This window comes from Cryphonectria parasitica, assembly GCF_011745365.1.
Source record: "Cryphonectria parasitica EP155 unplaced genomic scaffold M406scaffold_3, whole genome shotgun sequence".
Classification (NCBI taxonomy): domain Eukaryota; kingdom Fungi; phylum Ascomycota; class Sordariomycetes; order Diaporthales; family Cryphonectriaceae; genus Cryphonectria; species Cryphonectria parasitica.
In genome coordinates this window covers 3,602,986-3,628,075 of record NW_024468911.1, presented here as the reverse complement: position 1 = coordinate 3,628,075, position 25,090 = coordinate 3,602,986, and the positions used below count along the sequence as shown (strand labels likewise).

The 25,090-nt window shown below is 52.7% G+C and overlaps 9 protein-coding genes across 9 annotated transcripts; 5 read left to right on the top strand and 4 right to left on the bottom strand.

The window, feature by feature from the left end:
- Positions 1–333: 333 nt before the first annotated feature.
- M406DRAFT_39601 (uncharacterized protein) lies at positions 334–5,974 on the bottom strand (the record flags this gene model as incomplete). Its single annotated transcript, XM_040924107.1, has 4 exons — positions 334–4,379; positions 4,422–5,562; positions 5,661–5,806; positions 5,866–5,974. 4 exons carry the CDS (start codon positions 5,972–5,974, stop codon positions 334–336), a joined length of 5,442 nt encoding a protein of 1,813 aa, XP_040778662.1.
- A 571-nt stretch (positions 5,975–6,545) lies between these two features.
- M406DRAFT_338418 (uncharacterized protein) lies at positions 6,546–7,025 on the top strand (the record flags this gene model as incomplete). Its single annotated transcript, XM_040921348.1, has 3 exons — positions 6,546–6,660; positions 6,716–6,947; positions 7,007–7,025. 3 exons carry the CDS (start codon positions 6,546–6,548, stop codon positions 7,023–7,025), a joined length of 366 nt encoding a protein of 121 aa, XP_040778661.1.
- A 430-nt stretch (positions 7,026–7,455) lies between these two features.
- On the bottom strand, positions 7,456–8,524 carry M406DRAFT_288869 (Deoxyhypusine hydroxylase; the record flags this gene model as incomplete). Its single annotated transcript, XM_040918823.1, has 2 exons — positions 8,037–8,524; positions 7,456–7,963 (listed from the first exon to the last, which is right to left on the bottom strand). Exons 1-2 carry the CDS (start codon positions 8,510–8,512, stop codon positions 7,456–7,458), a joined length of 984 nt encoding a protein of 327 aa, XP_040778660.1. The 5' UTR covers positions 8,513–8,524.
- A 1,104-nt stretch (positions 8,525–9,628) lies between these two features.
- Positions 9,629–10,885, top strand: M406DRAFT_355670 (eukaryotic translation initiation factor 5A). The gene is made up of 4 exons (XM_040923224.1): positions 9,629–9,751; positions 9,959–10,234; positions 10,313–10,445; positions 10,508–10,885. The coding sequence occupies exons 1-4, from the start codon at positions 9,737–9,739 to the stop codon at positions 10,576–10,578; spliced, it is 495 nt and encodes a 164-aa protein (XP_040778659.1). The 5' UTR covers positions 9,629–9,736; the 3' UTR covers positions 10,579–10,885.
- Positions 10,886–11,222: 337 nt separating this feature from the next.
- On the top strand, positions 11,223–13,001 carry M406DRAFT_254939 (uncharacterized protein; the record flags this gene model as incomplete). Its single annotated transcript, XM_040916998.1, has 3 exons — positions 11,223–11,345; positions 11,434–12,193; positions 12,256–13,001. 3 exons carry the CDS (start codon positions 11,223–11,225, stop codon positions 12,999–13,001), a joined length of 1,629 nt encoding a protein of 542 aa, XP_040778658.1.
- Positions 13,002–13,390: 389 nt separating this feature from the next.
- M406DRAFT_288861 (ubiquitin-domain-containing protein) lies at positions 13,391–14,518 on the top strand. Its single transcript, XM_040918822.1, has 5 exons — positions 13,391–13,423; positions 13,502–13,508; positions 13,588–13,768; positions 13,897–14,008; positions 14,213–14,518. Coding segments are annotated over exons 1-5 (417 nt in total). The 5' UTR covers positions 13,391–13,422; the 3' UTR covers positions 14,329–14,518.
- Positions 14,519–15,279: 761 nt separating this feature from the next.
- M406DRAFT_355664 (uncharacterized protein) lies at positions 15,280–17,754 on the top strand. Its single transcript, XM_040923223.1, has 4 exons — positions 15,280–15,439; positions 15,524–15,914; positions 16,027–17,109; positions 17,216–17,754. Exons 1-3 carry the CDS (start codon positions 15,395–15,397, stop codon positions 16,467–16,469), a joined length of 879 nt encoding a protein of 292 aa, XP_040778656.1. The 5' UTR covers positions 15,280–15,394; the 3' UTR covers positions 16,470–17,109; positions 17,216–17,754.
- A 266-nt stretch (positions 17,755–18,020) lies between these two features.
- Positions 18,021–20,560, bottom strand: M406DRAFT_288852 (cytochrome P450 61). The gene is made up of 6 exons (XM_040918821.1): positions 20,468–20,560; positions 20,143–20,349; positions 19,918–20,068; positions 18,830–19,797; positions 18,450–18,733; positions 18,021–18,382 (listed from the first exon to the last, which is right to left on the bottom strand). Exons 2-6 carry the CDS (start codon positions 20,300–20,302, stop codon positions 18,344–18,346), a joined length of 1,602 nt encoding a protein of 533 aa, XP_040778655.1. The 5' UTR covers positions 20,303–20,349; positions 20,468–20,560; the 3' UTR covers positions 18,021–18,343.
- A 1,247-nt stretch (positions 20,561–21,807) lies between these two features.
- On the bottom strand, positions 21,808–23,901 carry M406DRAFT_288848 (uncharacterized protein; the record flags this gene model as incomplete). Its single annotated transcript, XM_040918820.1, has 4 exons — positions 21,808–22,541; positions 22,629–23,592; positions 23,654–23,760; positions 23,811–23,901. 4 exons carry the CDS (start codon positions 23,899–23,901, stop codon positions 22,414–22,416), a joined length of 1,290 nt encoding a protein of 429 aa, XP_040778654.1. The 3' UTR covers positions 21,808–22,413.
- Positions 23,902–25,090: the final 1,189 nt, after the last annotated feature.

Sequence of the window (25,090 nt, the reverse complement as noted above, 5' to 3'; positions counted from 1 at the left end):
GTTATGCCATGTGGCCAACATACCAGCAGGGCCCCATAAGTAATAAGTGTCTTCGCGCCTCGGTCAAAAAATAAATAAATAAATAGCAGAGGTCTAGCTACCCGATGCAGGTTGAGGTATCATGATATCCCGCCTCCGTCCTAACTCCCTTTTAAGCAAGTGCATAGCCATCTGACGCCTGAAACCCATTTGCCTTCGTGCCGCTCATGAACTCCTCATATGCCTGTGCAACCCACCTTCACCAAGCTGTCCCAGATTTGAAAGACAAAATGGGAAGATAGGCAATAACTTCCAAACAAGCAAAGATCAAGAAAGATTTTTGAATGAAAAAGATTAAAAGAACTCCATATCCTCGTCTTCGTCATGCTGAAGCATCTTGCGCGGCCGCCCTCGCTTACGCAGCTGGGACGCAGACCGAGGGCGCTTCTTGCGCGGTGTAGAATTGGCCTTGCGCTTGCGACCTCGCTCTCCGACGAGGTCATCATCGTCTTCATCACCACTCGGGGTGGCCAGATCTTCACCGTTCATGTCGTCGTCTTCGTCGGCCACTTTGAATTCTCTGTCCACATTAAGGAGGTCCACGAAGGACCGACACTGGGCGAGCATCCGATCCTGGGTAGAGAGCGCGGTCGTGATTGACGCAATGTCCTCCCAGAATTTGTCGCCAGTCACCGTCTGGATCTTGACGGGCTTCTGTGCCTCCTTCTCCTTGCTAGCTGTCTTCAGCTTGCCGTCACGCCTGCTGGTTCCCAAGTTGTACTGCCGGCGGAGATAAGTACGTGCCTCCCACACAGACTGAAGGATCATGGAGCCGGCCGTCAGTTGGCGAAGACGGCGAGTGTCGATCGAAGGAGGAGCTGGGGCAAAAAAGGCACCATTTTGGTCATCCACTCCGCTTTGAGGATTGGCAATAGCGTCCATTGTGAAGTGAAAGATCTCTGCCTCGATAGCTTGAGCTACGCTGGCCCCGGTGCTGGTGACCAGCTTCTCCATGGCTGTCACAGTGCTCAATAACTCGTGGACCGTGGCATAGTCGAAGAATGCCAGATTCTCAATGATGAATTGCGAAAACTGTAGGTGCATAGGAATGACGCCTGAGGTATCAAGTTTGCTAGGCTCGAAGTCGATTTGTGCACACAGCTTGTCGAGGAATTTGATGCGATTCTTCGGTTTGCTCGACTTCAACACCTCCATCATCATGTGTAGCTTGGCAGTGTACGGTTCGACAGTCGCACCCCTGGGATCATGGACAATATCCCGTTGATAGGCGAACGCTGATTGGACTGCCTTCACATACTCCCTTTCCAACACCGTCTCATGCTTGTCATGTAAAGCGCGGTGTTCGGCGAAAGCGAGTTCTGAAATCTGCACGACCGACGAAGTCTCCAGTGTGATCATAGTGACGCCTGTCTCCTTCGGATGAACCAGACCCTGGCGGTTGATGGTAGCCAAGACCTCAACAGCCTGGAGCGCGTGCTCGTTTTGAGAAGCCAGTGCGATCCTCGTAATCTCCTTGAGAAAGCGCTGGGTTGTAGCACTGGATACGTCGTCATAGCTGGTTCCACCCATGACTTTGAGGTTTCGCTTCTCGTCCTCCTCAGCTAAAGCCTTACTCTCCGTGGTCGATTCCTCAGATCGTTTCTCCTCGGTGAAGAGAAACCCCTTGAAAGAATTCAATATCATAAATTCCAGCTCCGGCAACTGCTCCTCAAAGACGTGCTGAAAGGTCGTGTAGACATTTGCCGACACAAAGTTTCGCGGCCATGATTGACAGATCAGTCCCACGGCATCGAGAGCACCCCTTCTGACCTCCAAAGGCTGAATAGGCTGTGCAAACGGGATCATCAAGTCCACCATCAATTTCGAGACTGAAGATCCCTTGAATCCGGGGACTTCTTTCTGGTAGATGTCGAACTTGTCTTCAAAGTCGCAGTGATGGCCCATCATTCCGGCGAGCAAGGAGTATGTTTTGAACATTCTCACCCCTTGATCTGCTAGGGGACCGTTCCGAGCCATGGCTCGAACCTTCTGTAATCCCTTGAGAACTGAGATGTGCAGTTTCATCAGATGGTCCTTGCTTCCCAGGATACCGCTGATGATCCACAAGCATGCGAATACATCATCGAGGAGTGCTCGGGTAAGTTTGGCAACCACCGGCAGGAGAGCGCTTCTGATTTCGGTAAGAAACTGATCATGAACTTTGGACAATTGCGGGAGAACGCGTCGGTAGATGACCATCACAGCTCTTGATGCTGCCAGCTCGCCACTGGCAATACTAGCAACCTTGGGCTGCAACAGTTTAATCTGCTCAAAAGTAAAGAGCTTTGGTTCTGCCTTGGCAAAAATGACGAGGAGATCCAGTGCATCACGCCCGCAGGGGACAGTAGGATCCTGGGACTCAGGATTGTCGATCACATCGAACATGCTGGCCACAAGGACCTGGCCAACCTTGAAATTGGCTTCCCTCGATCCGAGGATGGCCTGGAAAACTTTGTCGAGGACGCTGACCGCCATCCCATGTTTGATGGTTTGGATCATCAAGGCAACGTGATCAGCAATGGCAGTCTTGCAAGCCGCCGAGGCATCCGACGAAAAGTAGGGTGTTATCCAGATTTCCTCAATCATCTGTCGTGCGACTTCCCGAACGCCTTCGTCGGGATCCTGAACACGATGAAGCAGCCCGTTCGCAATCTTGCTTCGTGCACCTCTGTCGGAGTTGCGTAGATAAATATCCCGGGCAAGCTTTAGGGCACGTTTCCGCACTCCGACACCAGCATCGCTGAAACGCTCGATGACCGTCTGAATCATGTCCTTTTCAAGCGCTGGTCTCATCCCAATGCACTTTCCTATCAGACCGAGGGCCGAGTCCCGGACTTGAGGAGAACTATCCGTTGTGCATTGAACGATGAGCTGCATAAATGTCGAGTCTCCGTCCAATATGGTCGGATCAGTTTCCAAGACGTCGTTCACACTCTTCAAGCTCTTGCTCCGTACGGTCGCCTGATCAATAGTCATGAAACGGAGCAAAATATTCAGGATGTGTCGGTAAGCTTCGCAAAATTGCGAACGAATGACGATGACGTGGTACGATAATTTCGCCAGCGTCGGAGGAACCGCTGCAAAGCTGTATTCGCTGGAAAGCCAGCGCCGATCCTCAATCATCATGCGCAGACGATATGCCAACCGGCCAAACTCCTTGTCCCGATCGTCGTCTTCATCTTGGAATCCGTCAAAAGCGACACCAACTTTGCCCGCCCAATCTGTGGTCAGAAAGGCGACAGCACTGGAGAGGTGCGGGTCTTCAGAACATCGCTGATCAAGATATTCCAGGCTTGCTCTGTAAGGTCCGGACCAAGATACCATCTGCTCTGGGCGGGACCTGAGCTCCAGCGCGGAATTGGCGAGGTCTGAGAGGTACGTTGACAAGTCGGTCACCTCGACAGCGTCCAAAGAATTCACGGTTCTTCGCACAAGAGATCTCAGCTTTGAGATCGCGGCTCCCATAGAACCGAGGATTTCGAGCGCCATGTTCTTCGCGGGAGCGGCAGTTCGTTCGCCGTCGACAAGGCTCATCATTGAACCCATGAGGAGGCGGAGCAGTAGTTCAGAGGCAGGCCAGTCGGGTGACTCCAAACACGTAGTCAGATCTTCTAAAAAGTTCTCAAGTATGCGTCGGAATGGAGACTCCCCCGTCTTTGTGGACTTGATTGCGCGTCCCACCATGAAGCCAATGACATGAGCCGCGTTGTCCCTAGTAGAAGCTGCCAGTGACGAAGCAGCAGCTTGGAGTTCTGAGACGGCCCGTCCACTCTGCTCCGCTGCTCTCTCCTCGTCCTGAAAGGAGGAGACCTTAGCTGAAGCACTAGGTTGATCGGTAACGTCACCCTCGGCTGCGTTGTCATCTATAGACTTGAGCAGCTTACTCTGAGCGCTCTTGACATCACTTGCTCTGCCAGCGCTGGTCTGTACCAGTCGCAGAATCAAAGCTGATACCGGCTGTATGCTCCTCCCATCGCTGAGTTTGAACTGGCGAGCCTTTTGCTTTGCCTGAGGGACCTTCTCCAGTTGGAGCAAGATGTCGTCCACAATGCCGAGCCGGCTCTGGGGGTTCTTCAAAAATATTTGTGAGAGCATATCCATCGCAATCAGGCGGATACCATCAAATTTCTGAGTGCCGACAACAGAGTCCCGATCCGTAGAAGCGTTCTCCACGAAAATTAGATTTGACGATATGGTCTCCAGAGCGGTAACCACAGACTCGGACAAGTCTATGATCGAGACCAGCGTGGTGAAAACAGAGTAGAGCCGTGTGAAGCTGGTAAAGATAGAGCCGGCGAGTTTCTTGTGCGGCAACAGCGAGTCAAAGAGGCTTTTGTTGTCTTTACGGTTCTTATCTCCATGCTTTTCGTCCTTGGAAGCACCATAGCGGCGTACCTTCTCCGTTAGAGGCACGACGATACCATCAGCAACGTCTCTGAAGAGGCGTAGACAGTCTTGAATCAGGTCCTCAGAATAGAGTTGTTTGTCCTCTCTACCGGCAGACATGATCCTCAGTGCTGTTCGTGCTGCCCTGAGAGCGTTGTCTACTTCTGGCAACTGCTGAGCCCAAGACTGTGCGTCAGCGTCACCCCAGTCCTCGTCGACCCTGAGATCCTGGTCTTGTGCCTGTTTCAGCGCACCATCACTGAGGCGCTGGATGCGTAGAAGCTCTTCAACAGGCACATGCACTATACATCCAAGTGCAATTGCATTCTGCAACAACGGCTGAACTTTTTGGTGAGCAGTTGCTGTCATGGCTGGCTCTTGCTGGGAATTTATGGAGATGAGAGGATTCGATCCAGTAGGCATTGCGGCAACACTGTCTTCTGCGTCGAATATCTCCACAAGGCAGCGACGCAGTGAGTGGAAAGCATTGTCGGCCTTCTGTTTCTGGTCACGATAGACAACCTCACTCTCATCGTACTCGTCTCGCTTTCTCTTCCGAGTCGATAAATTTGAAGGCTCTTCGACGTTGTCTTCGACGTTGTCAACGACGACCATGTACTCGCTCTTGTTGAAGGACGGAGAGGGAGCGAGCTCTATCGAGATTGTTCCAGGTTTCTGGGCGCTTGAAGGGGGTTGCGACGGTGTTCCCACCGAGTCTTCTGCAACCGGATGGGTTCCGATGGTTGCAGTCGGTTGTAGAGGCGGGAGCAATTGATCCGGAGCATCTGTCTGTGCAGGGTCCGGGGAGAGGGTAGCGGTGGCGGCGGCAGCTTCATACTGTTTCTTTGTCGGTATGAGGACTGCAAACTTGGACTCGCTGCGCTCTGGAGTCTGACTGATCGGCACATGGCTCTTCGCAGCCTTCACTCGCTCCGCATTCGCCGTACTTGGACGTGACTTCATATGGGCAGGACTCTTCGTTATAGATGAGCCATTGGCGGAGGATGGAGCTGGTGTCTCTGGTGTCATGTAGCGGTAAGGGACCGACGTTCTATCGAGCACCATCTTGGAAAATGGTGAGAGATTCGCGGCAAGACTGTGCGTAGGAGCACTAGAGGCAACGAGCTTGGCACCCGTCTTGAAGTTGCTATGACAATATCAGCAGATGCAACCATATTGGCTTCCGTTCACTCCTACATCTGTGTGAGCCTTGTAGGATTGAGCAAGTTCTGAACGTGCTCCAAACTCTGCTCCAAGCGACGGGATGTTGAGGTTTGGCTCGCAGCCTCCTTGTTCAGGTTTTCGAAGTCATGACGGGGAACGAATTCGGCGAGATTCGAGGACGACGGTCCAGCCCCAAGGTCTGGCGTTGGTATTATGTCTGTTGTTTGTCAGCCCAAGCCTCTATCAGTCTTCGTTGGGAGCCTAGGAATCTCTCACCCGACTCGAATGGGATAACGGAGGTGAAGGGCGAGTACGGAAGTGCTTCCTGGAGCGTGAAAGGGCGCGAGTATTTGGCTCGCTGCCCAGATGGTTGCGCAGACGGCATGAAGCCGTTCTGCGCACCATTGGGGTTATCTGACTTCTGGTACGCCATTGCGGAAGTCAGGCGGTCCCACGAGAAGCAGCCATGAAGGATGGTCAGAGCGGTTTCCAGACGAGAGGCGCCTCGCGTCGAAATGCGACCAGAAGAGCCTGGTCGACTTCGGTCGGGGGGATACTCCGCTTAAATTCGATCAGGGAGTAGCATCGAAGGTGATATATCCTGAGGTCTCAATATAGAAAGATCGCTGATGGCAGGAAACTCCTGCAACTGTCGCTTGCGCCTGCTGGTAGTCAGAACTGATGTCAATTCACGGCCCGTGACAGAAGCTTGGATGCAGGTAATGGAGAAAGGACCCCTGGCTCCTTGGCTCCTTACCAGGTAGGGGTGGGTCGGTTTGTCTAAGCTTGGTTTCCCTATTGGGTTTGGCTTGTGAGAGAGGCTCCTTCCCCAGATTCAGATCCCTGGAAGAAAAGTTTTGGTGAAGTTTTCCTACACGCCTTCCACTTTATTTGGCCTGAAGCCACTCTTGCCTTAAAAATAGAGACAGAATTCAACAAGGAAGCAAACGTACAAGATGGCTGCCATTGGGTCTCTCGTCTTCTGCACTGACTGTGGAAATCTGCTGCCCTCATCAAAGGGCAGTTCAAAGAATATTCTGCAGTGTGAGTGCTGCGGTGCTGAAAATCAAGGTCAGTGCGATACTGCTGGTGTCGGAAGAGGAACTTCGACTGACAATGTCTTCAGATGCTGCTTCGAATACAATTATCACCAAGTCGAAGCCATCTGACTTTCCCTCCTTTCTGCGCCAGAAGCTGTCCACCGTTCAGACGGTGAAACGGCATGAAGTGAACACGGAGGCGACAACAAACCAGATCTGCGGCAAGTGCGGGCGAACAGAGGTCCGGTTCTCAGCCGTGCAGCTTCGAAGTGCAGATGAGGGCTCAACGATTTTTTACACCTGTGATTGTGGTAATAAGTACGTTATAATAGTCGAGCAACAATTATTTTCATGTATGCATCACTAACGGCGCATAGATGGAGCGAGAATAACTAGGTTGCGTTGCTCAAATACGAGCATTCAACCATATATGGCATAGCAACGGTTTTTTGTGTGATTTTTTTATTCTTGTTCGCAGTGCCGTGCCCTGAAGTAAGTTTCTGATTACTTGGGCGATTTCATCTTCCTTTTTCATGTGCTGATCAGGATATAGTGGCATGTAATTGGGACTTTCATGAGATGACTATCTCGGACGTCCAAGTGCTTCATTATTGACATCTAAGGCAATGATACCCAGACAAAACGGAAATTTTCCCATCCCTCAACGCCACATCTCAACGCAAATGACAAGGGGAAAAGAAGAAGAAGAAACCCAAAAGGAGCGGAGAGCCCTTGGCAGGATGAAATGCTCTAACAGAACCCAGTTCGGACACCTCCTTGGGGAATTGTCTCTTGGTATCTTTTAGACGACATTGTCATTCCTTTGCTACGCTGCAGTGGCAGCCTCAGGAATCAAAGCGTATTCGGTCTGCTCGCCCTTCTCAAATTCAGCCATGTCAAGCGCAACTATTACGCTTTCACGAACCACCTGATCGTGGTCCTTGAGAAAAGTCTTCAGAATATCCTCAACTCCCTCCTCTTCCCCAAGGCTTCCGAGAGCCTCGGCAGCCTCGTGTCTCACCATGCTGGCCTCCTTCAGGTTGCCCAGCGCGGATGTAAGGGCGGGAATAGAAGCGGGGTGCGAGAGTTGACCGAAGACGAAAGCGATCTCGTGACGGAAGAGATCAGAGGAGTCGTCAAAGCCGCGTGCGAGGGCGTGCACTGCAGGAACGGCGGTTGGCAGGTCGGGAGGTGAAGCAAGATCGCGCAGCGCAAACATGGCTCGGTAGCGCAGGAACAGGGGGAGATTCGTGTCCATCAATTCATTTCCAAGCTCTTCAACCGTTTTCTTAGATTCTGGCATCGGAGGCGCAGGGTCGATAGAGGCGAAGTCGCTGTGAGAAAGTATGAGAAAGATGAGTCAGAAAGAGTATAATAGCGGCGAAGAATAAGAAGGAAAAGACTCACCTCGCGCGCAACTTCTCCTGTTTCCTCTCTTCGGAGTTCTCCCATTCGATTCGGTCGATGGCAATCTCACAGGTCTCCTTCACAGCCACATTCTCTCCCTTGCGATCCCTATACTCGCAGAGGATGTCCAGCTGGCTCTCGTGACCGATAGCGCCCAGCGCCTCTGCGGCCTCGTGACGGCACATCGGATCCTCGTCCAGATCGGCCAGACATTTCCGCAGGGGTGGGACAGAGTAGAGATTGCGGGTTTGGCCAAGGCAGTAGGCCAGCTCATGCTTCAGCAGGGCAGAAGGAGAGGCAAAGGCTGCAGAGATCGCATCGATAGCGGCCTCGGCGCTCGCATCCTGAGAATGGCAGGCCAGGTGCTTGAGAGAAAAGAGCGCGCGAAACCGAACGGGAAGAGGAGTGGCTTCTGAGCACAGCGACTCCCGCAGGCTCTGGATCGTGGGATCAATATTGTCGACTATGGGGGCCATTATTTTATTGCTGAATCTCGTACTTGGGCAAGAAAGGAAACAGAACTAGCTGAATGGACAATCTTACTACAGTAGAATGGCTGTAGGTAGGTCGGTCGCGTTGTCAGAGTGCCACAGAAAATCTTATCAGCGGACCTTGATCTTTGGGAATTGTTGGAGGGGCAGCGGCTTGGACAGGGGTCATGGCGGGGCTGCATGCATTCACTTGGACGAGTCCAGACCCTAGCAAGCCTAGCACTACTACTGTACCTAGGTACATACTGCTACAGCTAAGAATTTTCCTTCCGGCGGCGGCGCAAGTGATGGGGAGGCGACAAATTTCCTTTTTTTTTTTATAAAAAAACCCCCGGCTTCAGAGAAATCTCGAATTCGATAATAAACGTTACACCTACGCTCTAGATGGCTTCTGGTCGACCAAGTGAGAGAATACGCAATGTTGAGGGATCGGAATGCTACCCAAGGAAAGACGAGCTGTGGTATGTAGCCGTAGTATGTAAGACAAGGAAGGTCATTAATATAGGCCATCATAGACCTCCGACCCCTCAATTTTTACTGAGAGAGCATGGTGAGTTTTCGAACTTTCCCCCGGGACTTCATCATGCATGCATATTTGAGTGTTCGAAAGTATACAATGAGAATACAACGCATACAAGCACTGTTAATGTTGGGAGGGGCCTCGAGCTCACTCGACAGGACAATACAGTAGATAGCTGACAAGTTACATGCATGCAGGTGGCGAATCAGGCACAGATACTGAATTTGCCTTCCAGTGTGCAGGCTCTTCGTGTGACAGATCGCGCCTGTACTGAGGAACAGTGTGCGCCGTTGTACTGGTTGGTCTTTCAGCACGGTATGCCCAGTAGTGCCAGAGGACCACGTCCTAGGGGCCACCGTCCGACCGGCCTGGACTGAGACCTCAGAAAGGGCGGCGGCTCACAGAATAGAGAAGCTCAGAGCACCAGAGCAGTCAGGGCAGCCGGGGGCCAATTACGCGCTTGCAAATCGGTAACCCTGCAAAACAACCCCGCCCGATGTGTCCTCGCAAATGACCACCCCAGTCTCCCCTCAAACCCACCCCGTCGAAAATTCTCTACTACAACACACCTTCCGCCCAACCACAAAACTCCTGTTCCCTTTCCTTTTGGAGACGCTCTTTGGCACTCTCTCGCATCTCTTTCATTCTCTTCTTCAAACCCTCCAGCTTTCATTCCCAAATCCTTCAAAATGGCCGAAGAGCACGTACGTATCCCGAACTAGCATTTGATCTTCTCACTTTCCCTTCGTTGTGCCCAGCGCAAAAAAAGAAGCAGGGGAAAAAATAACACCCCGCACCGCCCACCGTGTGCACCGTACTCCACGACATCAGGACACTGCCCATGACACATCCTGTCGTCTACACACCACGATGGCTTTCAATCAATACTAACTGACGTTTTCTTTTCGCAGGGAGACCACGCCTTCGAGGTTGAGGCTCAGGGTGATGCCGGTGCCTCCGCCACCTACCCTATGCAGTGCTCTGCCCTGCGCAAGAACGGCTTCGTCGTCATCAAGGGCCGCCCTTGCAAGATTGTCGACATGTCCACCTCCAAGACCGGCAAGCACGGTCACGCCAAGGTTCATCTGGTCGCCCTCGACATCTTCACTGGCAAGAAGCTCGAGGATCTCTGCCCCTCCACCCACAACATGGACGTCCCCAACGTCTCCCGCCGCGAGTACCAGCTTGTAAGTATTGTCTTTGGGGGACCCCTCCCCAATGTACCTTCGCACATGAAGCAGTGGCTAATGGCACATTGTTCACAGCTCGACATCTCTGACGATGGCTTCCTTTCCCTCATGACCGACGATGGCGACACCAAGGACGATGTCAAGGTTCCTGATGGTGAGGTCGGTGACAAGATCACCCGTCTTTTCAAGGAGGAGGAGAAGGACACCAGTGAGTAGAATACCCTATCGCAAAATGATCTGCATCAGTCACGCTAATTGGATCCCGCGCAGACGTTGTCATTCTGACTGCTATGGGTGAGGAGGCCGCTGTTGAGGCCAAGGAGGCTGCCAAGCAGTCCTGATTGCTTAAAAGAATCATGGGAGAAGAGGCGGCGATGCTCTGGCCAATGGTGTCTACCCGGTTTGACACTCGTCTATGGCATACAATGTCAAAGGAAATTTCATTGGGAGTTTACTTGGACCTGCCGCACGCAATTTAGTTTACGGTTGACGGACTTCATGATCTTATCTGAACACATGGTCTTCGCTGGAATGGCTTGAGCGTGCCATGCGACTCGTCGCGGCAAATAAAATTTCCATCAGCTGTCGGCAGACACACAAATTCCGTCTAGGTTTCTCCTGATGAAGCTTTATTCTCGTGTTAATGATCGCCATGTGCTGGTAAATTGCATCCTATGTAAAAGTAGATGGTCCCAGTCGTAGAAGGCTGGCCAAGATGCATCTTTATACCACAATGAGCTGTATGTAGAAACGATCATATCGAAATTGTAAACGATCGAGTCATTATTTTTAATTTTCCGGCAAGCCAGCCGAAATCTAAAATAAAAAAAATACTAAAAGGCCTTACCTTGGGCGTGTTGAGTGGTTGCGGGTGCTCCCGAGTACAATATGTCCTTTAACTTGTATAGTCAGTCAGACACCAGACGTTTCTGACACGACCACAAATATCACTTCCTATGTCTCACTACAAGCATCTACCACCAATATGACAGGTCGCAAGGAGAACTTGCATCGCTTCCCATCAGGTGAGCGCTGCGATGAATGCCGTGCGAAAAGATGGTATCTCGAGAGCGGGTTTCGCTACTGCGAGAATGGTCATCGCATTGAAGTAAGTCGTTCATGGGCCATCACTTACGATGGATTTTTTCATATAATTTTCCTTCTTCGTAAAAACATGGTCTGATCTTCGACTCTAGGGATTCGTTGAGGTGGACATCGATGAGGAGGACAACTTTGGCCAGACAGGGCGCATAAGCCGCAAAGAGCGCGAGGTGAAGGAGAAAGCAACGCGTCATCTCGCTGGCAACGAGGCCCGCGAGCTCTACCTGGAGTGTCTACAGCTCGTCCTGCGCCGCCAGGTCTGGTGGCTGGTTCACGAGCGCAGGCTCCCTGCTGAGCTGGAGACGGTGGTGCGCGACCTGTGGGATCTGCGGATCAGGAGCTTTGCCGGGCTGAAGAGAACCGCTGCGGCTGAAGAGACCGACACGGAAATGGACTCGGGTACGGATGATGAGTTCTTCTCCTCCCAGGCGGGAAGCGAGAGCGATGCGAGCACGGTCTCGACAAGGACGACGGCGAGCAGGGCCAGGAGTTGGACGAGTGAGGCGGGTCAGGACTGGAACATGCCAGGGCTGTTTCATTGTCTTGCCCTGTGTTACCTGGGTTGTCTGTCCCTTAGTCTGCCTGTGAGGGTAGGGCAGATCTATGAGTGGGCGAGGAGTGATCAGTTGCCCTTTCTGGGGGCTTTTGATGCTCTGCCCAAGGAGATGACGGACCGGCTCCCTGGGTCGTACCACCGAGCTTTGATGGTCAAGCACACGTCTTTCCAGGGAGGGGAGCTGCATCAGGCGGTGTTGGAGCTGATACTGGAGTATCATTTGAACTACGACATGGTGTTTCCGGCGCTGAATACGCCTTTGTTGCTCTTTCATTATCTAAGAGAGCTCGCATTGCCGGGTAGGTCCGGCGCATGTCCCTGGTGCTTGGGTGTCGGGACTTCAACTGACAAGAGTTTGTAGCGGAGGTTTACGTCCACGTGCGGGCGATGATCAGGCTTTTGAGCCTCATTTTCACCTTCAACATGAAAAAGAAACGATTCAGACTACTAGATCATCCGGATGTCCTGCTCATAGCAAGTGTTGTCTTCTCGACCAAGCTCATCTACCCCTTCGACGGCAAAGAGAGGCCACCACTCAGCTACCGTGACCCGTCCTCCTTACAGATGGACTGGGACAGGTGGCGAGAGCTCATGAGAGACAGCGAAGCGGAGGGCCTGGAGAGACGGGATATCAACAAACTGCAGCCCGAGGACGTGTGGAGTATGAGCGACAAGAAGATCGACGACTACCTCGACTGGTACGAGGAAACGCAAATCAAGCATGGCACAGAAACACAGGAGCTGAGAGAATTATTCCCACTCTCACAAAGGCGCAGACAGGTCTCGAGAAACACCCTGACAGAGGATGAGATTGATGAGAGGCTCAAGACGGCACAGAGCTACATTAGATCAGTGGCACCCGCAGCGGGCGGATGGCTGTTGAGAGCTGGTGATGCTCATGCAATCTATCGTTCTGTAGATGATTTACCTGAGACAGCGAGGGCATTCTACGGGAAGGCAGCAGAACTGTCTGGGTTGTCATTAGGGAGGCTTGTCAAGGCAGTCTACACCCTAGAACGGTCGGTAGGCCGGTGGTGCGTACGTGAAGAAAAGGCAGCCAAAGGAATATCCGAAGGCGATCAGTCTGAGCAAGATAGCCCAGAATAATCGAATCTCCCGAGTGCGTCGTAGCACAAGAAGCAAGCGCGTTGTTAGTGCCCGGATTCATTGTCCAGGAAGGCGCTGACCACCGTTGGGCGTCAACAACAAGCAGCAGTGACAGAGAAACTATTGTAGAGGCCCAAAGATGATACCGATGCTCCTACAATAATCAACAGCGTCTTCTTTTCACGGGGACTATTTCAATACTTTGTTGTTGCTGTTGACTCTTCCAATCTCCGATGTCAGCTGGCGCTGCAGCCGATGTTGGCACAAAGGACCTCACGTGACCCCACCAGAAAAATTACAGAGCCAGGGGTTCCACCCTGCAGCCCGCCTCCAAATCAATCTTTTGCCGCGATCGCCCGCCAAACCCTCTCTACCTCACCCACACCCAACGTCAAACCACTTACGAAGTGAAGCAGTCAAGAGTAAGTCATCAGCCGCTGTCCATAATCTGGCTTTCTCATGCTTTCCAAATGAATGCTGACAATGATTCTCCTCTCCAGTGCAGATGTAAGCCCTCCAACCCGACACCGACTCCGACCTCGACCGATCGATCTCGCCGCTTCGTACTGACCTGACGTCCAAACAGCTTCGTGAAGACCCTGACGGGCAAGACCATCACCCTCGAGGTGGAGTCTTCCGACACCATCGACAACGTTAAGGCCAAGATCCAGGACAAGGAGGGCATTCCCCCTGACCAGCAGCGATTGATCTTCGCCGGCAAGCAGCTCGAGGATGGCCGCACTCTGTCCGACTACAACATCCAGAAGGTCAGTGGACGCGATGTGCACCCAAAATACTGCCAAAGAGGAGGATTGGATGCGTCGAAAATGATTTCAAGGGCATAAGGAATTGGCGAAATTTCTGATGGACTAAGCCCGCTGACAATTCGCTACAGGAGTCCACCCTCCACCTGGTCCTCCGTCTCCGTGGTGGTCTGATTGAGCCCTCCCTGAAGGCCCTTGCCTCCAAGTACAACTGCGAGAAGATGATCTGCCGCAAGTGCTACGTACGTATCAACAGAGCTTGTAACCTCGATACGCAAAGTGGCATAAAAGCTGATAACAGATCCAGGCCCGCCTCCCACCCCGTGCCACCAACTGCCGCAAGCGCAAGTGCGGTCACACCAACCAGCTGCGCCCCAAGAAGAAGCTCAAAGTGCGTTGTTCTCTTTTAGTCACTCCGTCATGGACACAGCTAACATCGTTTTGCAGTAAACGACTCGCTTCTCGGCGTTCTGGTTCGGTGGTTTTACGATGGAGTATCAAGGAACATGGGAATTCACGGACAGCAGCATATGGGATCAGCTCAGATGCTCAAGATTACATAGTTGCCAGTGAATCGAGCCCAACGAAGAGAATCCATTTTTGCCACGATGCCTCTCATTGTACCAACTGAGAACTGCTGATGTAATATGGGTCGACCATGCCAGGCGTTGGTGGGAAAAGTTGCCTGTCGACACGATTAGACAGGGGCGGCTTTGGAGCCTACCAGTAATCAATCTGATGAACCGTCTTATCTCGATCCGCATAAAAACAATTTGCTTTGTGGAATTTTCGGAGAGTCGCGGAAAGGGAGCACCCGATACCAACATCACAATCGCCCTGGACGCTTCGAATACTGGTGATCAAGCTATTGAGAAAGAAAGGCACGCCTGGTGTCTATTTTTCCAAGATCTGATCATTGATTTGACATCCGAAGCTCCCTGTTGTGGTGTGAAGTAGACACACAGTTGTATATGACAGCGCTTCGTATAGGCTGTAAGAAATTTGCCGCCTGGTGCAAGTATCTGTCAGATCTCCATGCCCGAGCTCCAAGGAGCATAAGACGATATAACTGTATCCATATGCCTTCAATTCTGAATTGAATACTCTCAACCCCGACTTGGGACCTGATTCGTACTTGTTGTAAAGCTGGCTTAGCACGCCCAGTTTAGATGTTGGTGCGAATACGAGAGCAGAATCGGGTCCTTACAGCGTTTCTATCAAAAATAATCATAATAATAACTTGACGCTTGGAAAACAATATCTAAATGCTATGGAATACCTCGTTGGGTTTCTGGGATGGATTGAACGTGTTTGAAATCTGGCTGCTATTTTTATTTGTGTCTTCCTCAAATTGTTGTGTTCATAGGCTGACTTACCAGGATGACGATACAGTACGTACCCTGCGGGCCAACTGCGCGGACCCCTGCAAATCAATCAATGTTCAACTGCAAGCTGTCGACAAGGGAGCTGCACAACCTCTCTCCAGTTCTTCTCCCTACACAGCACTTTCAACAACTTCTCGACGCGGGCACTATTCCTGGGCTTAGAGGCACAAAGTCTCTCTTCGTTCTCAATCAAACCATCCATCCATATACGCCAAGCTGCTTCGACACTGCTGGCTCGCGCAAAATGTCAGGAGCGGGCTACGATGCGGTCGTAGACGTGGATGACGAGGTATGAGCAATGGCTCCCCCTCAAATAAAACTGAACTCCAGCCCTCTACGAACTATTTGTTCGCTAACAAGAGCCTGGAAACAGGGCGACCTTGGCCACACCGACCTCCAAGACGACCTCGAATTCCATCAGTCCAACTTCAACGAGAGCACGCCGTCGAACCGCAAAGCCCCCGGGTCCGCAGGACTCCCGCTGCCAGCGACCGCCTCCACAGGAGGGAAGCGCTTCCTCTGGTCGATGAGTTTCTATGCACAGTTCTTCGATGTAGACACATCTGCGGTGCTGCAGCGCTGCTGGGCCGCACTGTTTCCCAGGGCCAACTTTCTCGACGTGCTTGAGGGCAACCCGGACCTGTATGGACCGTTCTGGATCGCCACGACGGTGGTGTTTATCCTGTTCCTCGGCGGTACCATAAGCAAGTACCTCGCGACGACAGGACAGGAGCCATTCGTCTATGATTTCAAACTCCTGACCGGTATGAACCCCCCTTCCCCTCCCCCAATATCTTACAAACCCCACCCCAGTCTGTGGTAGTTGTTCAAAAGCATGAAGCTGACAACATCAATCACCAACCCCTCTCTGTACAGGCGCGGGAGGTCTCATTTATGGCTACACCCTCTTCGTGCCCATGGCACTCTACGTCGCCCTCCGCTACTTCGGCTCCGAGTCGGCCAACCTCCTCGAGTGCTGGGCCCTGTACGGCTACTCGAACCTGATCTGGGTCCCCGTCGCCCTCATCAGCTGGAGCCAGATCAGCATCCTCAACTGGGTGTTCGTGGGCGTCGGCTTCGGCATGTCCGTGGCCATGCTGCTCCGCAACCTGTACCCCGTGCTGAGTGCCACCGACAAGCAGACGAGCAAGGTGCTGCTGATCCTGGTGCTCGTGCTGCACCTCGCCCTGTCCATCGCCATCAAGATGCTGTTCTTTGCGCACGGGAGCCTGATCAAGGACGACCAGCCAGACAGTGGGCCGGGGGCTGGAGGAGGTAGTGACACGCCACCGGCTCAGGATGCGCCGCAGCTGTTCTAAAATGTTTGTGACTTTCGCGAATGCTGAGGGGCGGGGGGGGGGGGGGGGACTGGGTGATTGATCGTCGCCCTTCAGGGACGGAATTCATGGGCGTCATGGTGTCAATCCGCGCATGTATACTAGGTGGGCAACCTCCAGATGGGCTGTCCTTCTTTTATTTGGGAACCATAAATGGGACATCTTCTTTCAATTGCAATATCTGTTAGGTCTTTTACAGCATTCACAGAGCAGACTACCATGCATAAAATGACGACGCCTTGAGTGCCTCGTCATGGCCCTTCTTCTTTTGTCTTGCCCTTTGACTCACGACTTTTGTCTCTCTTGTTCCCACGGGCCTCTTATTGTTCAATCCATCACCTCTCCACCTCTCCGCCCTTTCCAGCCCAGTCGACCCAGCTTCCCGGATACTCCCCAACGCTGGTCCACCCAGCCTCCCTCGCCAGCCCCGCGGCAGCCCGGCTCCGCACGCCAGCCTTGCAGTAGAACACGACCTCATCTTCCTTGGCGGGACGAGAATACCCGAACCGGTCCTCAAACTCCTCGTCGGTGATGTGGAAGCTGTCGGGGGCGGAGGTCACGGGGATGTTGATGGCGTGGGGGATGTGGCCGGTGGATTTGAGCTCGCCAGGCTCGCGGACGTCTGTGAGAGGGGAAGGGAAGGAAGGAGATGTTAGCTCATCTATATCCTCTGTCTCTCTCTTTCTCTTTCTTCTTTGAGTGCAAAGGTTAAGACCAATTACACGTACCGACTATCACGATGTTCCTCTGGGCATCTTTTGTGAGCTTTTGGATCTGCACAGAAAAAAAAAAAATGGCCACCAATTAGCAAATGGAGCTCTTCCTCCCAACCCTGCCCTTCCCTTCCGTCTTTGCTATCGCTGTGACAAAAACCTTGTGACTTGTTTTGTGAAGGGTAGGCGGGCCCCTCAAGGACCCCGCTTGTCTGGCAAGTAGTAAACGCACGTCTTCAAAATTCCATATCTTGTTCTCCGTCTGCTGCGAATACCTCCTTGGGCCAGCTGGTGATGGTCCTCCTGCTCTTCTTGTTGCTATCGCCGCCCTCGCCGCCCCCAGTCGCAATGCCGGCACCGTTTGTCTGAGAGGTCGCGTCGCCGCAGCAGCGACACTGTACGGCCTCGCTAACCTGGCCGCGCAGGCAGCCTGTCGCAGCCCGCTGAGAGCTGGCCGTAGTGTTTGCCTGGAGGACATTGTCGAATCGCCGTTAGGTGACTTGACGCGACGGACAAGGCTCAAAAGGAGAAAGGATGAAAGAAGGAGGGGTGGGGAAATACAAAAAGTGCAATGCCGGTTGCGGAACGAGGATGTGTGATAGAAAGTTTGGCGGACCCTTGGTGGAGGATTGGAAGAGGGTTCAAGCCGCTCGGCCCGCTGATGTCACACTCACGCATCCATCCCCTGACACACGCAGCCTAGCACCAAGATCCAACCAGAAAGTTTAAATAGTAAGCTTCCTGACGACGTACTATCAATCGTTTGAAAGAAGCTGCACGTATACATTCAGTATCCAGCTTCTTATGGGAGCATCAATGTGTAGACTAGTCTTGCACTTTTTCATCGCCTTCCATTCTCTCTCTCTCGATTCTATCATCGTGCATCCCTCTTAAGCAGTTGGCGTGAGGCTATCATCCTCTAGAAGCACTCCCTCAGCGCCCTCCACGCCTGCTTCTCAATTGGTCCAGTCCAATAGCAGAACTATATACAAATTAGGTATTAAAAATTGTGCTTAGCACATCTACTATGCTGATGCTGCTTCTGCGGCTTCAGGCTTGTCTATCCTGTCACTTCACGCCCAAAAGACTGGGCAATGCGCCAGGCTCTGGCAGGCCTCCTGGCGGCGCTCATCAGCCGAGTTTTTACCACTTTCTCTTCTCAAAGGTCAAGGGGCAGTCATCCTGTTTCAAAAAGTGTTAGTTTTTCAGAATCCAATCACTTTGATATTCCAAATGATGCATGTCGTACCTTGGGGAAGATTGTAGCAAACACCTTGATCTCCTCGGAGAGGGGTGTGGCGTGGTGCTTCCAGTCCAGCAGTAGCGAGCCCTTGCCGACCATCAGGGCGAGGTTGAGCATGGCGTAGTGCTGCCCAATGCAGTAGTGAGGGCCTGTACCGAAGACCAGCCAGTTCTTTGCGCCCTTCTCCTCGGCATCACCGGTGTAGAACCGCTCAGGGTTGAACTCATCTGGGTTCTCGTAGATTTCGGGATCTCTCAACGATGGGTAGACAGAGGGGATGATCATGGAGCCTGCACAGCTGACTGTCAGTATCTATGTGAAGTAACGCGATGGCACCTGCTTGGGGGAGGGAGAGAAGGAAGAAGGGGGAAAAAAGAAGGACTCACCCTTGCGAACGGTATAAGTGTCTGAGACGGGGAAATCCTTCTTGGCCTCATACGGGATCATGATGACAGGGGGACGATATCTGAGGAGCTCCTTGACCACCGCACGTGTGTACTTGAGCGACTCGAGCTGATCCATGTTGACCGGCGCCCAAATATCGCCGTTGCGAACCTTGTAGTTCTCCTCCCTGATCCGGTCGAGAATCTCGGGCCGCTGAGCCATAATCTGGAACAGCCAGGTGGCGGCGCTGCTGGTGGCGTCCTGAGACGCGAACAAGAACGTGAAAATGGTCTGCCCGATTTCGTAGTCGTTGAACATGCGGATCAGAGGCGTTGGCTTCGTCTTGCCCTCCATGTTCTCGCCCTTGGCCTCGGCCTCTCGCCATCGTTCCGAGTCGAGCATGGCCTTGGTCCAACCATCCATGATGCACAGAACTTCGCCTCCGGCTGCCATGCGGACCTTGCTCTTGGCGGCGGCCTTGGCAAACTCCGCCAGGACCATATCCGCAGCCTTCTTGCCGTACCAGGTCTTGGTGTATGGGAGGATGATAGGGAAGTTGACCAACTCCAGAGCCTCCGTGATCATGTAGTAGTCGTCGGCGATCTTCTTGACGGCCTCGTCCGAGATGTAGTATCCACAGAAAGTCCGCAGAGACACAGCGGTGACAATCTCACGGAACTGGTGCATGAACGGCAAGGGCTTGCCCTCGGCGTCCTTGGTCATTTGGAGCCACTTCTTGAAGTATCGGTTGTACACTTCTTCCTGGCCGGGCAGGTAGTTGTCCAGGATCGAGCGCGCGAAGAGACCGTTCAGACCCTTGCGGAAGTCGACGTGAGCCTTGCCGTCCAGGAACACCCAGTTGTCCTCACCCAGGAGCTTCGAAGCGACATCGACGACGCAGGGTTTGACGAATGCCGGCGAGTTAAGGACCTTGCGCGCCATGTCGCGGGTCGAGGCGATGACAACAAACCTAAGACAACAAGAAATTAGCATCTGCTATACTGGCGAGGAAAAAAAAAAAAAAAAAAAAAAGGGATATTGTGTTTTTTCTTTCTTTTTCCTTCTTCTTCTCTCGAAAGGGATCACATACTTGTGGAAGACGGAGACACAGCTGAGCTCTCCACTGGCCCATTTTGCCTGATATTCTTCGAACTTGGGGTTCACAGATTCGAGGAACGGTCCCATGAACGGTATCTTCATCGCAGGTCCGACGATCGTGCCCTTGTTTCTGATATAGCTCACTTATAAAGGTGAATTCTTCGTCAGCACGCGGCCTCCTTTCGTGGTTCTGGGGGGTTTGGAGCTGCGGACATACGCTGGTCGTAGACCACGGCAATTGCCAGGACGGTCCAGAAGGCGCCCCAGAATGTGACGCGGGAGATGGCATCAACAACGAGCTCGATCTGAGGAGGTATATTGATAGCGCCATAGTTCACATTCGCCAATGGCGAGGTGAAGATGGTGGTATTGTCCATTGCAGGGTACGCCAATGGTCGTGTGATCGCGATAGGAGATGTCTGTTCTGAATCCGAGAATTAGATTGGATTCGCGTTTTTGTTTTCCTTGAAACGATGACCAACAGCCTCTTGATAAACAAGTCGCGAAGGGTCACTCTGGCAAGGAGAAAGAATAATACTCACAATCGCAATTATGTTGGTGGGCAAGACCGCCGTGTCTGTCCTGAAGAAAGCCGCTGGGACGGGCGGAAGCGAATCTCGAAGATGCGAGACGAGGTGGATTCGCTTGGGGGAGGGGGGGAAGGTGAAGTCTCGGAGGTAGTGGAGTGGTGGGAAAAAGGTCCAAGAATGACTGAGCTTTTAGCTGCTTCTGGGATGTGCGGATGCAGGGTCTGATAGAGATTGCCAATTAGCATAGGAGGAAAACACAGGGGGTCCGAGCCTGGGGCAGGTTGGCTGTCGTGCGTGCAGGCTGCTGTTTGAGCGGATCTTGTTCGGAGCAAGGACGGCCCAGCAGAGAGGCCCTGAGTCGTGCCTTTTCTTTTTGTTCTTTTTTTCTCCTATCAATGATAAAATAAATTTATCTCTCTTACTAGGGGTCCTGAATTTGTACCAGTAGATGTATTGATAATCCAATTGCAAACTCAACAATTATCCATAACGACCTTGAGACACACCCATCTGTTAACATTGGACGTTGCTGCAGAGGGGAGCAAGGAGCTATGGCCAATTGACCAATGATAATGAGACAATCACTATAAGACTGCACAATTGATATGCGAGGCCGGGACGGATAGTCCAGCATCCGAATCAGACCACGGCACGAAGTCGCCTCGACCTTCCAAAGTGCCACCACCCGCTGCGCCTCCTTTGGACGCAAATGAACATATACAGGAACGGGGATGACATGTTTGTCAACCACAGTAGTGCGCTCTTTGCCAAGATCGCCAAATGCAAATACTTACAGTACCGCCCAAAAGATCGTCAATGCGCGCCGTCCATTGGCTGTTTCCCCTGACCCGGAAAGGGGTCCGGGTCTTCGATGTCTCAGGCGAATTTTGATTTGTCCAAACGGTCTTCGGCCTGTTTTTCAGCACAGCAAGTCATCTGCAGCGCACAGTACACGACACATAATGGATGACGAGTAAACTATCTGGTACACTTCCCACTGCATTTTCGTCATATAAAAAACAATGGAATGAGGCCGTCGATGGCTCGATGCTGGTCTGACGTGTGGATTGCTTCTCACGCTTACTATGCGCATGCAGCAGTAGTCCCGTTATCGAAATTTTTCGGTGAACGGCCCGAGGATCTGGGAACCTCCCCTCTCCACCACAAACGCACATTGATTGGTTGAGATCCCGGGCACGAATACGAATAAGAGCTTATGTAAGGCACATCTCAACGACATCATTATATCGTCAATACAAGAGCGACAGAAGCAATAGAGCCAACTATAAGTGGCTCAGGATTATGGTCGCAGAAAGTCTTGTTGAAGATGGGAGGGCTTGCCTCTGTTTCTTGAGAATACTGCCCCAAGAGGTCACTTGATATTGTTCAGATGACCTCGATCACATTCTCGATGTGTTTCCCGGTGAACGTTCTGCCCTGCCTCTTTTAGGGATGGCTTGACATGCACCATGTGTCTCACCTTCCTCCGGAGGGCTCTGATCCCCGACTTTCTTTGGGGGAGGGGGAGTAAGCAGGCAGGCAAGGCCCAGGAAAACAGACCGCTCATCCTCTTTCGCTGCCCAAGGGATGCATGTTACACTCTTAGTCCACGTCACCGACCGCCTTCGAATGCTGATGAATCAAATAACCCTCCTCCAGTGTGGCAATAGTTGGCCCGGTACTTTTACGATCTCGGCCCCGAGCTTGCCGGTTTGCCTCAGTATCTACATGCAACCCAGCTGCACGAAGCAATGTGTTCCCTGGGAATCTTGTTGCCGTAGTCTTCGTGGTCTTGTCTCGGACGTCCAACAACATCTGTGCGCATGAATAGAGTGAGAGAATACAACAATAGATACGCGGGTCCAGGGCTGTTGACAGTTCTATTCCCGAGAGATGTATATGTTGCGCAAGAGGACAAGCCATAATGATAATATTGTTCAAAGGCTAGACAACATCATCTAAAATGTGTCATCCGAAATATTGGCGTTCATCTTCACAATAGTGGGACTATACTCGGAGGACTCCTCCGGTTCCATACCAGCCGTGAGAAGGATGTCGTCGACGATTCGCTTGCTCGCCTCCCGTGCTGTGTTGTGAGAGAAGTCAGCATAACAATCGCCAAGAAGAGAGCAAAGACTGTTTGTGAGTGGTGTTGGGAGGGAGGGGGGCTCACCAGGAGTCTGCAGAAGCTTCGAAGGCGGCAGGGCAAACTGGATTGTCTTAGGTGGGCTCATACCACCATACACATCGTCCTCATCGCTGTCCCAAGAAACCTCATCTCTCTGCCTACCCCGCTCCTGGCTCTTGTCCGCGTATACATCCTTGGTCTTCCTCGCCGTCGCAGGCGTCTGCACGCTCACCCCAGGCGTGCGCGGGCCGCTCGAAGCAGGAACACGTCCAGCAGGCCGACCGCCAGCAGGGAACTTGACAGGCGACATGAACGCCGCGCTGCGGAGTGTCGGGATGGCCATTTCGGGCGAAGACATGGGCGAGTCCTCCTGCCAGGCGGGTAGCTTGCCCTTGTCCTGCGGCTTCTCCGTGACCTTCCACTTGATTGGGGAAACGCCAGTGGGCTTGTGCGGCGTCGCCTGGATGCGGTAGTTCTTATCCAGGAGTCGGTGGAGGAGAGGATCCTTGTTCTTGCGCGCTGTTGAGAAGACGTCGTCCTCGGTAAGGTCCGCCCCGCCCAGCGACGATCGAGGCGTCATCGACATGTCTGGCAGCCGGGTGGTGTGTTGGTGAGGCACGATGTCAGAGTCCGAGTCGTCTCCTCCAGATGCCTGGTCGCCGCCGCCGTCGCCGTCGCCCTTCAGCTCCCTCTTCAGCTGTTCGTAGGGCGAGCCCAACTTGGCGAAGTGTGGTCGAGATTTCTTGGGTGGAGCTGCGCGCGGCGTGCTGCCAGCAAGATCGCCGGTTCCGTCGTCCAAAAGGGACTCGTCCTGTTCGTGGTAGGAAGCCGTCTCGTCGGCGGTGATGGAGTGATCGTCTGCCTCGCGACGGGGCGTGTAATCTTCGGTGGTCTCATCATGCTCGGTCGTTTCTTCTTCGTTCGCAGTCGTATCCTCCCCGTCCGCCGCTAGCTCCTCGTATCCTGACAGTGACACATTCGCTGATGCCTCGAAGAATTGCTTCCAGAACTGAGACATTGTCAGCCCTCGAACCAAAAAAGAGGTCAGACGACGTCTTGAGCACGCATACCTTGGAGGCTTCCCACACAGCCTTAGAGTGCTCTCCATATTGCTCAACTAGCGGCAGGATGCTCGTTGTGACGATACGGTGCGCTCGGCTAAAGTTGGAATCGATTTCTGCGCCGACAATCAGCCTAGGACACCGTGACATCAGTTCTGGCTCTTACCTTGCAGCGTGAGGGTGATGGACTGCTCGAGCCTCTCAAGCTCCTCGGTAAGCGTCAGCTGTCTTGACATTGAAGAGCCTGGCCGAGACATTTTCTTTTTATTCGTGGGAGGAGAGTTGATGTGCGAGATCTATTTCAGTCTGCGATGGGGTATTTTCATTGAACGCAAGGCGCGTCCGTCGTTCTAAGTTGGAGACGCGTTGCGGGGTCACCCACAGCAAAGGCGTGGGGTGAGCATGGGGCCTCTTCCTGTTTAGCGTGGGTGGTAGGTGGGTGCCATGGCTTTCCTCTAACATCACATGGATCATATATTGTAATTCATTCACCCAAAAAAACACACCAATCTTTTTCAGTCTCGCATATTCAGTGACCAGAGATGTCATGACAATTACAAGGCTTCCCAAGCTGCTTTTTCCGTAACCTCAATTGCTAGTAATACAGGGGTATATTCAGGACTTCCGTGTTGTCTCCCATCTTGCCTTTAACGCCAAATGTTGGGTTACAAAATCCAGTAAAGAAGCCAGTCAGACAGACTATGCGTCTCAGCGTCTGCGTCCTCCCCTCCCCCGAGCCCTGCCTCTCCTCCCACCCCGTCCGTGTCCTCTGGTAGTTTTCACAGCAGGCGCCTCGTCCTCCTCCTCTTCCTCCTCTTCCTCTTCTTCTTCGTCGCTGTCCTCAGAAGACGACTCCTCCGACTCTTCATGCGCCTCCTGGTCTTGTCCATTCTCTCCCTCTTCCTCTTCCTCCGCCTTCTTGGATGCCGCACGTTTTGCGCTTCGAGCACTGCGTGCACGTGCAGACTTTCGAGGTGGGCTCATAGGTTGCTCCTCAGCCAGCTCATCATTCTCTGCCTCCGAGTCTTCGACCGTGCTAGATCTGGTCTTGGGGTGGTGGCCACTCGCGGGCTCACCGCGCTTGCGCTTCTTGTTAGAGGCAGGGGACTTGTGAAGCTGGGCCGGCGATGAGGGCGGGTCGTTGGCGTCGGCCATGGCGCGCTGCATGATCAGGTCGCCATACTCGTCCCAGGGAAGGTCAAAGGGCTTGAATTGATCATCGTAGTTGGGGTCCTGGACGACGTCCATTGTATTCTCGCGGTCGTCGATCATGGGCATGTTGAAGTACTCGTTGAGCTTCTGCCATATTCCAGGTATGCGGAGGTGGGTATAAACGGCCGGGTCGTATCCGTTTGATCGCATATGCTCTGCTATTGCTAGCATTCTGAAGTGTTTGTGCATGCCTGGCCAGTCCAATATTAATTAGCAAAGGAAGGATTTGGATGA

Bases quoted from the DNA above. Each gene is read 5' to 3' on its own strand.
- M406DRAFT_355664 (XM_040923223.1), top strand. From the start codon at position 15,395: ATGTCAGGAGCGGGCTACGATGCGGTCGTAGACGTGGATGACGAG. The intron at 15,440-15,523 runs GTATGAGCAATG...GCCTGGAAACAG, and splicing joins TCGTAGACGTGGATGACGAG to GGCGACCTTGGCCACACCGA. The intron at 15,915-16,026 runs GTATGAACCCCC...CTCTCTGTACAG, and splicing joins TGATTTCAAACTCCTGACCG to GCGCGGGAGGTCTCATTTAT.
- M406DRAFT_288861 (XM_040918822.1), top strand. The intron at 13,769-13,896 runs GTCAGTGGACGC...AATTCGCTACAG, and splicing joins CCGACTACAACATCCAGAAG to GAGTCCACCCTCCACCTGGT. The intron at 14,009-14,212 runs TACGTATCAACA...ATCGTTTTGCAG, and splicing joins GATCTGCCGCAAGTGCTACG to TAAACGACTCGCTTCTCGGC.
- M406DRAFT_288852 (XM_040918821.1), bottom strand. From the start codon at position 20,302: ATGGACAATACCACCATCTTCACCTCGCCATTGGCGAATGTGAACTAT. The intron at 18,734-18,829 runs GTGAGTCCTTCT...TCAGCTGTGCAG, and splicing joins CACTTATACCGTTCGCAAGG to GCTCCATGATCATCCCCTCT. The intron at 18,383-18,449 runs GTACGACATGCA...TTTTTGAAACAG, and splicing joins TTGCTACAATCTTCCCCAAG to GATGACTGCCCCTTGACCTT.
- M406DRAFT_355670 (XM_040923224.1), top strand. The intron at 10,235-10,312 runs GTAAGTATTGTC...CATTGTTCACAG, and splicing joins CCCGCCGCGAGTACCAGCTT to CTCGACATCTCTGACGATGG. The intron at 10,446-10,507 runs GTGAGTAGAATA...GATCCCGCGCAG, and splicing joins GGAGGAGGAGAAGGACACCA to ACGTTGTCATTCTGACTGCT.